The 10427-nt window shown below is 35.9% G+C and overlaps 1 protein-coding gene across 1 annotated transcript; it reads left to right on the plus strand.

Annotated features, from left to right (window-relative positions):
• The first annotated feature begins 3588 nt into the window (after positions 1–3588).
• On the plus strand, positions 3589–4557 carry LOC116131351. The gene has a single exon (XM_031417332.1). It carries the CDS (start codon positions 3589–3591, stop codon positions 4555–4557), a length of 969 nt encoding a protein of 322 aa, XP_031273192.1.
• The last annotated feature ends 5870 nt before the right edge of the window (positions 4558–10427 follow it).

The following is a 10427-nucleotide window of genomic DNA, read 5'->3' on the forward strand; positions in this document are numbered from 1 at the left end:
GATATGTTTTGGTAATTTCTAGATATTAAGAAAATGGGTCACATAGACAATTTTCTTATAAAACCCAACGGAAATTAACGGTGTTAACTTTCAGGATAGTAAGTGATTAACATGGTAATAGTTGACATCTAAGTGATAAATTTTAATAAAGCTTGGGAGGTAAATGATTTTTTAGGTATACATATATATAATTTCATGATTCGTAAGCATCATGCATGTGCATCACAGAGGATTTACCCTTCGATTGCCAACTCTCTTTTGTTCTTTTTTTCTTTTTTAAATTTAATTTATCTTTTACCATCATTTTTTTGGCATAGTGCCTATAACCGTCTCATTAAACAAAAGCTTAATATCTTGAACTCGAATTCGAAACTAGTGATAGAGCCAAAAATTTTGTTTCAACTTGAAAGAAAAAAATTGAAACATTTAAAAGGTATTTTATTAATACTACTATTTGAATAAATAAAGATAGGGGCAGAGCCGGAGCTAGGATTGGATTTGTGAGGTTCCCGAGTATAAACCCATACACACAATTAAAATATATATTTCAAAGTTTAGATGTTGTGAGTGGTGGCTGTAATACATACATATAAAAGTATATAATACAAATTTTACATTTGTGATTTACAAGTTTCACGTCATAAAATTTACAAGTTTTACATAGATATAGTATTGCAATCATGTACTATAACAGAACCCATGTTGTGGGCTGTCAAAAAAACTAAACTACCGCGTTTAAATGTTTAAATTTCAAACTAATACATATAAATTATTTGTTTCAAGTATCCAAGTCAAATATCCCACTCAAAATAGTAACTCAGATCTTATCTCTTCAAAACCTAGTCGTTGCCCAAAAAATTTAATTTAATTTTAAAATTTTGAGTTAACGACATGTTCCCACCCAAAAAATGGTCCATTGACACTTTCCCAGCCTTAGACTGTTAAAATACCTTTTTATTATTCAAATAATATGTTTCTCTCTAATTTGAGAGGGAAATATATTGATTTATGAAAAAACCCTTCTTCTTAGCCCCTTCCATTGCTTCTCTTCTTAGCCTTTTCCATTGCCAGCAATTGTCGTTGGTGTTGGGGAGTGCCAGCGACCAGAAAATATTGCAAACAAACATTCCTCATTTGTATTTCAATCCAACAAACACAAAAGTTGAACGAATCAAACCCAATTAATCTAGTTAAAACTGGAAAAAAACCTAGGGTGGGGAAGCTTCGACTGCCGACGATTGGTGAGTAAACAGGATCGAGAATGTTGAGGCTTTTAGAGAGGAAGATCTAGAAAGTTGATTGGTGGTGGTAGGGATGATTTTCGACACCGGACATGACCAAAAACCTGTTGGGAAGTTGAAAGGTCGTGTAGTGCACGACTGACGATGGGCGAGCGAAGGACAGTGATGGAGGTAAGGGTTTTCTATAGTGGGTTGTGGGGAGTGTGATGGTGGTGTTTGGGGGAATTTATGGCAAAGAAATCGACCGAAAATCTAACTTGAAGGGTTGGCCATGCGAGTGGAGGTGGTGGTGGGAAATGGTGAGTGATGACGGCAAATGGAGGCTTGGACTTTGTAGAGGAGGTGATGGGGATTTTGTGGGTGGTTTCAGAAGTGATTTTGAACGCCGAGATCAGCTGAAAAAGGGCAAACCCACTAGTTGTGAATGCTGCTAACGTGCACCATCCCTTTTTCTTTTCTTCTTCTTCGGCTGGTAATGTTTGTTGACCATTTTGCCCTCATTAATAATGGACTTTTGATCATTTTGCCCTTCCTCATAACAAAAATTACCAACAAAATTATGCTTTAGGTACTAAAAGGGTATTTAAATAGTGGGTGGGTATGAATTTGTCAATGGACCATTTCTGGGGTGGGTATTTTTGGGTGTCTTTAACTCTAAAATTTTAGTGTAGTTTTAAAATTATAGTCCATTTGGTTCAAAAACTTAATTGTTTTCCTCGATAGTTATTTGGCTTCCAAATGACTTTTCATGTTGCGGTTCTGAGTTGTAGTGTAAGCATTTTCTTTTAAAAAAAATAAAAAAATTGAACATAAAGGAAAATGAAGCTATTAATTTCGTTCGGAAATACAGGCATTGAAATTTTCAAAAGTAAACCAACTTCAAATTAAAAATCACTTCAAAGTAAAGATCAGAAATGAATAACTAAAGATTGTATTTTACAATTTTTTTTCTTCTTTGCTATCTTTCATTTCTATAAAAAAAACCAAAAAAAAAAAAAAAAAAATTCCTATATTCTTTTTATTGATACACTGCTAATAGACTAAAGAAATCTATTTTTTAAGACACCATGTTTCAAAGTTTTAAAATTAAAATTTTTCCTTATCCATAAATTCTATAAATACCCTTCATTACATCATTATTATTAAAATAAATCTTAAGAACATAATACAATTAAACAACAAAAAAAATAAATAGATTAAGATAGCTACCAATACTCCCAAAAAAAAAAACCAATGTGAAGCAATTTTTTTTCTAGTGTTTATAACCTAATATTCCCATTGCGGATCTTCTTCTGCTGTTAAATTATTTTTTTGGCTTAAGAATAATTTGAATAAAATAAAGAAAAATTACTATTTATGAGATAATGGTGAGTTGCCAAAAGCATTTGTAAAGATTAGGAAATTAAAGTTAATTTTAATAATTTAATATAAGGATAAATTTGTTATTATAAAATTTACTAAAAAGTGGGACTTCTTTAGTCTATCAATGGGCATAAAGTAAAGTATAGCTGATGGCCGATTGACAAAGGAAGGTTAAAGTCTTTTTAAATTTTATAAATAAAATTCTATGCACGAATGACGTAAAAATCACCTGTATTGAAGTTAATAACAATTTCGTCCCTGAAGTTTGATATAACCACCTTTAGTCTTGTAAAATTTTTTAGTAACATTTTAAACCCTACAAGTACCAATAACAGCGACAAAAACATTACTATCAACCACTAAAACATTATTAGAAAAATTTTATAATTCTAAACTTTAGAGATAAAATTATTACTTTTGCTTTTTATTTAGGTGCTTCACTGCTTCTTGTTGGTTATAAAGGTAAATAGAAAGTAGTGAAATGATGTAGTTTTGTTTTAGAATATAGTGCTGCATCAAGCACTGTCGTTTTGTAACAGTCTCCAAAAAGTTGTTAGAAACAAAATGCTACTATATAAAGGTGAGCATCTTTCCCTCTTGTAACTAATTATTGAATTGAGATCCGAAGATCACGTAGAAGATAATGCAGTAACTGCAAATTAGGCCAAACCTCAACAAGCGGAGAAGAAATAGCAACAATCCTGGACCTTTCTTTTCGGTTTTGTTTTATGCCTTGATTTATGCAACAGACTTTGTTTTTGAATTTTGTATATTGTTTTAGTAGGCGTCAGTTACTCATAGCAATATTATAAAGTCTTATACTCTGTACACAAAAATTATATAAAAAAACACTAAAAGTTTTCACAGCCAGTTAGTTTGTTAATTCTACATGGTATTAGCCAGAACGACTTACGTCCTTTCCTAAAATTCTTCATCTCTACTCACGTCTCTCCTCTTTTCTTTCTCATTCCTCTCCATAGCCACCATGGCCGCTTCCGCCAATTCTTCCTCTACTTCTGACAACACTCCCAACACTCTCTGTACCTTTAATCCTTCCTCCAGCATTACTATCACAAAACTTACCCGCACCAACTTTCCAACTTGGAAAGCAACCATCCTTCCCTATCTTAAGGGTCAGAAAGTGTTTGGCTATGTTGATGGCACTATTAAAATGCCTGCGCAGGAAATTACTCTCAGTGATGGCAACATGCAACCCAACCCAGCCTTTGAAATCTGGGAAACTCAAGATAATCTTATTCTAAGCTGTATTAATGCCTCTCTTACTGATGATGTACTCATGCAGGTAGCACACTGCACAACTTCTTATGAAGTCTGGACATCTCTTCACACTGCTTTTGCTACACAATCAAAAGCCAAGGCCATCCAAGTCCGTTCGCAACTTGCTACTGCTCGGAAAACTACTCAGTCTATTACATACTATTTCATGTATGTGAAGACGCTGTCTGATGACTTTGCTATGGCAGGACAACCCCTTAAATGTGATGAAATCATCACATATCTACTCGCTGGTCTTGGACCTGAGTATGATGCTCTTGTTACAACAGTTTCTATTAAAGAAAATGTCACCCTAGAAGAGGTGTACTCTATGCTACTCACCTGTGATGCACGTGTGCAGCAACATCAACAAGCTCTCTTGTCTGCCACACCACCGGCCAATGTTGCTACCAAGCAACAATCTTTTTCTGGATCTCGTGGTAGTAGCAACAATTCTATCTTTCGAGGCAGAGGCCGTGGCCAACACTCCTCCTGTGGTAGCGGTAATTTCCAAACTGCTTCTCATTCAAATAACAACTACAATAATCTTTGGTGTCAGCTATGTGATAAACCTGGCCCTACTGCGGCTCGCTGCTTCAAGAGATTTGATAGTCACTTTCTTCCACAACCTCCTCGCCCAACTCCTCAAGCGAACATTGCCTCCAACCAACTCTCTTAGCACTCAACGGAGTAAGAATGGCATGTCGACATTGGAGCTACGCACCATTTGACTAACAACTTCAACAATCTTAATGTTCGTGGTAAAGAGTATGTTGGAAATGATCAAATTCAAGTTGGAGATGGCACAGGTTTGCACATAACTCACCTAGGCAAGGCATCCTTATCCACACACTCTCACTTTGGTGTGCTGTCGTAGGCAACCAAGATTAAAATCCTTCCTAACCTAACTACTGAACTATAAATAGGGTAAGCAAGGGTCGATCCCACGAAGAGTGTCTAGCCGAATTTTCGATGATGTGAATAAGGCTGGGGGGTTTTGAGTAAAACAGAAAACAATCTTAGCAAAAACAAAAACAAAAAAAGCAATTCAATTCGAAATCAATTAATATAACGAAACTTGGTCTCCGTCAACATCCACCATCGGAATCTTACAACTGATCATTGATACAAAAGTAAATCAATTCTTACTTTGAATATTCACCGTTGGAACTATTTTCCTATCTCTCCTTAATTGTAATTAATTAGGAAACAAGCGATCTTAATTAATCTTACCACTAAACAACCCTAGACAAGCGCTCAAGATTTAATCTAGTGGCGGCCTTAAGAATTAGAGAGATCGATGAAGCTAAACAACACAAACTCAAGCGGTTGTATTTAATTTAGTTGAATTTTCTTCTTAAGATTACGAATTCCCGACGCAACAAATTATTAACCCTAATTGCTTCACAAGTTAGAGGGATCAAACAATTACGGATTTGATATCAAACTTAGCAGTAGATTGCTACAAATAATACACTAGTAGGCCTCCTAGTAATTAAATGCATCAATCACAAAAATATGCACAGAATAACATCCAATACTCAAAGTATAAAATTGAACACTGAAATAAAACAGATTAGATCTCACAGTTATTGATTCCGAGGTCTCCGTTTCCTTCGACCAAGTTATAAAAATTAGCCTCTCATGGCCATCACGAAAATTCCAAAGGAAAAGTTACAGAGAAGACTAGAGAGAGGCGTGTGTGTCTCCCAAAAACCTAATCTGATCCCCTTAAAAAAATATCCAGTTTAAGTATTTGAATTCCACTAAATCTCCTAAAAGAAATATTCTAATATCCTAAAATAACATTAATCCTAATTTGATTCTAATTAATTGAAAATAAGATAAAGTCCTAAAATAAAATAGGAAAGTGGTGATTCTGAGCCGTAACTTGTGTGCCACATGTCTTCAAATCTTCCAATAATAAACTGCCCAATTGATTTGCATGACAAGGCAAAATGTTCTAGAATGTCAGCAGTGCAGATGCGTCAACTTCAAGCCTGATTACCACCTTGATGCAGTGAGTATCTCTCCAAACTCAAAACATGAACGTTGTATATCTCTTTCTTAACGTTCCACAGCATTTTGAATCATCTCAATCGGAGCTCGTATATGAGAGTTATGCTCAGATTACGAAGCAGTGTCGAAACTGTCTGAATTTACCTAATTAGTTCCCTTTTGCAATTAACGCCTCCATTTGCAATTAACGCCTCCATTTGCATCCTAAATCAAAATAGAATAATAATGAGTACAATTAGGTAACAAATACGTATAAAAGACTAAACATTAAGGGGGTAAATATAACATTTTGCATTCCCATCACACTCGTTTGTCCTTGATCAAATATTAGATGTTCCTCAAATTACCAAAAATCTGATTTCCATCAAGAAATTCACTGAGGATAATCCTGTCTATTTTGAGTTTCATGCTTCTTTTTTCTTGATCAAAGATTACTCGGGGAACACCCTGCATAAGGGTATCGTCAAGGATGGTCTCTACTATTTTTCCCAGCCTCTTCAACATTTATATCCCAAAGCTCTTGTTGGTGTCCGTGTCTCAGTCTCAGATTGGCATTGTCGTCTTGGGCACGCATCCTACAACACTGTCAATCATGTTATCCGCACCAATCACCTTTCATTTATTTCCAATAAAAGGCACCGAATATGCCCTGAATGTGAGATGGCAAAAAGCCATAACTTACCTTTTTCAATTTCTGTACCTCATGTTACGCAGCTCCTAGAACTGATTTATTCAGATGTATGGGGGCCTAGTTCCATGATTTCGAGCTACGGCTCTCGTTATTATGTTTTTTTTTTAGATGCTTTTACAAAATTTATTTGGTTATTTCCTCTTAAGCAAAAATCTGATGTTGAAAGTGTTTTCTTAAACTTTCAGACGTATGTTGAACGCCACTTTAACACCAAAATTAAGGCTATTCAAACTGATTGGGGGGGTGAGTATCGTAGACTAAATACATATTTTTCCAAATGTAGCATTCAACATCGTCTGGCTTGCCCATACACTCATGAGCAAATGGGATCCGTTGAAAGTCGACATCGCCAAATTGTTGAAATGGGTCTAGCCTTATTAGCCTATGCTAATATGCCAAAACCATATTGGGAGGATGCTTTTCTAACCGCTGTGTATATAATTAATCGTCTTCCCAGTAAAATTTTGAATAATTGCTCTCCCTTTGAAAAAGCTTACAATCAAAAGCCAAATTATAACTTTATGCGTGTTTTGGCTGTGTCTCTCACATCAAGGGTATAAGTGTCTCGATTTATCTACTGGCAAAATCTTTGTGTCCCGACATGTTATATTTGATGAAGCTTTTTTTCCTTACAAATCTAACACTTCTGCATCCATAGTACCTGAGTCAGCCACTATCACCTTACCATCCAATCTACATCCAAGTGTCTCGAATTCTCTCACTCTACCTGCAGGTGATGTTACTAGTGCCAAACCTGTCTCTTCGCATGAATATGATATTATGCTAGCTGCTACTCCTACAACTGAAGTGTCAAATGCAGTGCCACCTCCAATAATGCATGCAGTTCGTCCTTCTATTGCAGATGCACCTGTTCCTTCCACCATAACAAGAAGATGACTACTAGATCACAGACAAACTTTCTCAAACCAAAGCAACCATATGTAGGGTTCATCAAATACCCAGTGCCTCAAGCACTTGTCGCTGAATCCTGCCACACCGAGGTTGAACCAACCTCCTTTACTGAAGCTTCAAAGAACCAAAAGTGGAGGGAAGCAATGTACGTGGAATTTAATGCTCTCTTACGAAATAAGACTTGGGATCTTGTGCCAGCTCGTTCCGATATCAATCTTGTTAGAAATAAATGGATTTACCATATCAAGACTCACGCCGATGGAACTATGGAGAGGCACAAGGCACGACGGGTCGCTAAAGGTTATCATCAACAACATGGTGTTGATTTCCTCGAAACCTTTAGTCTCGTCGTCAAACAAGGAACCATTCGGTTGGTATTGTCTATAGCTCACTCAAAGAATTGGTGTATTCGGCAACTGGATATCGAAAATGCCTTTCTTCATGGGCTGCTACAAACCTCATGTTCCACTCTGCGTGACGGTCACGGCCTCATCTAACCGGAGGTACGGCTGGAACCTCATGTNTGCAATTCTCCCAGTCTGTTTAGTCCTTTAGTATCTTATTTTCACTGTAGTCTTACTTTTATCATTTGGGAATTTGCTCTCCATCCCTTATCAAACTGCCAATTTCCTAATTTCAATGCAGTACTTGTAAGAATAGTTTTTACAACTACAGAAGATTCAGACTATGAATTAGAAATTTATTAGGAAAAACAGGGCTTACTACAGTCAGCTGACCTAGAACTTTTAAGTGTTTACTCAATTTTTTTCTTTATTTATTTATTTGCGGGGCTGGTTGAATATTCTCTTTTCTACTACACCCCCTGTAACTTATTGGTTTCAAACATTCAACAATTGTGAGACATTTCATATACAGTATTTTGCATTTAGTAAATTTCATTTACCAAGGCTAAAGTCTTTTTTGTTTACCATTTGATGCAGGACTTTTATTTCTTGAATATCCTGAATTGAAAGCAATTGATCCAGCTTATGCTTTGCCTGTTGATGTTATAAATAGGATTTTCTTTGGCAAGTAATGGATATATCATTTTATAGTGTTAGCAGCAATTCCCGTACTTAAATTATTTCTCTGATAATCGCGGTAACATACATATGTTCTCGGTTTCTCCATTTTGTTTGTTTTCACACAAGATGGACCTGAACCAATCATCTCTGAGGCGATAATAGATCTTGGATCTCTGATGAAATCACGCTCTATCTACCACTGAGTGTAATGTTCCTTTAGCATATCATCTTATCTGCTGGTTAGGACACCCATAAATCTCCAACGGAGAATTTTATTTATCCCCAAGCCTAGGAAAAGAGATTTTTGTGCCCCCATTGCTGTTGGCAACACGTAAAATAATTGTGAGACATATATCAGATCAGTGGTTCTCAATTGGATAAATGGTGGTGGATCCTGTCACGTTCATCCATGGTCATTAGTTCACCGACGGTGATGGTGGCTCCCACGATTTGCTTTTGCTTTTTTTCTTTTTTTCCTTGGACTATTATATCAGTCCGGAACACTCACAACGAAAGATGAAAAACTGATGGCTTCAATTTCAATGCGGGCTGGTCGTTGAGCCCTCCAATGCGAAAGTGGCCACTGTAATTTTATTAGTACGAGTTCAATTGTTTGGAAATTACATTCACTTTGGTTTCTGTAGTGTCTCCAACAAAAGATTCAGCTGTTTAGTGTCGAATGTGAAGGATTTAACTCTCTTCATTTAATCTTCCCCATGCCAACTGAGATCTACACCCAGCTATTGGCAAATTATAGTTATAAAGGAGAAAGACAAACTGAAACAAGACTAGAAAGAAAAGTAGTCTTTGAATCGTATGGAGATGATAAATCTTAAGCACATGAGAGTGACCAGAAGATCCAAACATATTTAATGTCGGTACTGCAAGCAGTGAAGATTGTTATTCAGTTTTGTATTATGAATGAAGAACTCGCCATAAACATCAATTTCATAGCTAGATAATTGCAAGAACAACATCCGAACCAAATTAAATTGCTTGCTTCCAAATCCAATTCCACTGTGTGTGGTACAATAATGGAGGGTTTGTTTACTTGTGATCTCGTGAGACAGGATGATCCCCAAATTCCACAACATTGAAACTAATAAAGCATCACGTGCGAAATTGTGCAGCCTCCCTCCTAGGCTTGGCTAATACAATACAAGCCGTCACCACCGTAATATAATATATAAAAATAAATTTCAAACACATTTCACGTGCCACACAGAACAAACTTGTCCATTACTCTAATGTAGGATTAAATAATTGTTTGTGGGCAGCCAAAGTGAAAGAAGTCACAGAGTTTGAGAAACAAAATGCATCAAGTTGGATAAGACACATTTACGTCAAGATGCGTGCACTCTACCACCTAATCCCTGTGCATTCACAGTCGTTTTTGTTCAATCTGATTCTGACGTCTACTCATCTTTCCTATCAAATCTAAATATTTACCTAAATTACAAGGAAGATACCCATTTTCCAAATTTAACTATTGCTAGGCTAGTAAGATTGGATTTCTTGATTTCAATTTACAAAGTGCCCTGTTGAGAGACGATACAGAAATAGAAATATGAAAGCATCAATGCAAAAACAGCTAGCTACTCTGCTCCCTTCCCTACCCTCTATACACGAGATGAGCTCTTCATCATCCATTCATTTCATCTCGAACTGTACTTCACCCTCTAATTGCATTCACCGATAATGTTATGTATATTCACAAACTTATTAATCATTTTATTAACCTTTGTAAATATAAAACATAATATGAATATCATATATAAATAAAATAGATAATGCTTTTAATGTTCCACTACAAATTCAATTTTCCATTCGGAAAACTACAGTTGTAATCATGATTATTTTAAGGAGAGAGCTCGTTTTTCCATGCACTTTCAATCTCTTTTT

Source organism: Pistacia vera, unplaced genomic scaffold (assembly GCF_008641045.1).
Source record: "Pistacia vera cultivar Batoury unplaced genomic scaffold, PisVer_v2 Contig1, whole genome shotgun sequence".
NCBI classification, from domain to species: Eukaryota; Viridiplantae; Streptophyta; class Magnoliopsida; order Sapindales; family Anacardiaceae; genus Pistacia; species Pistacia vera.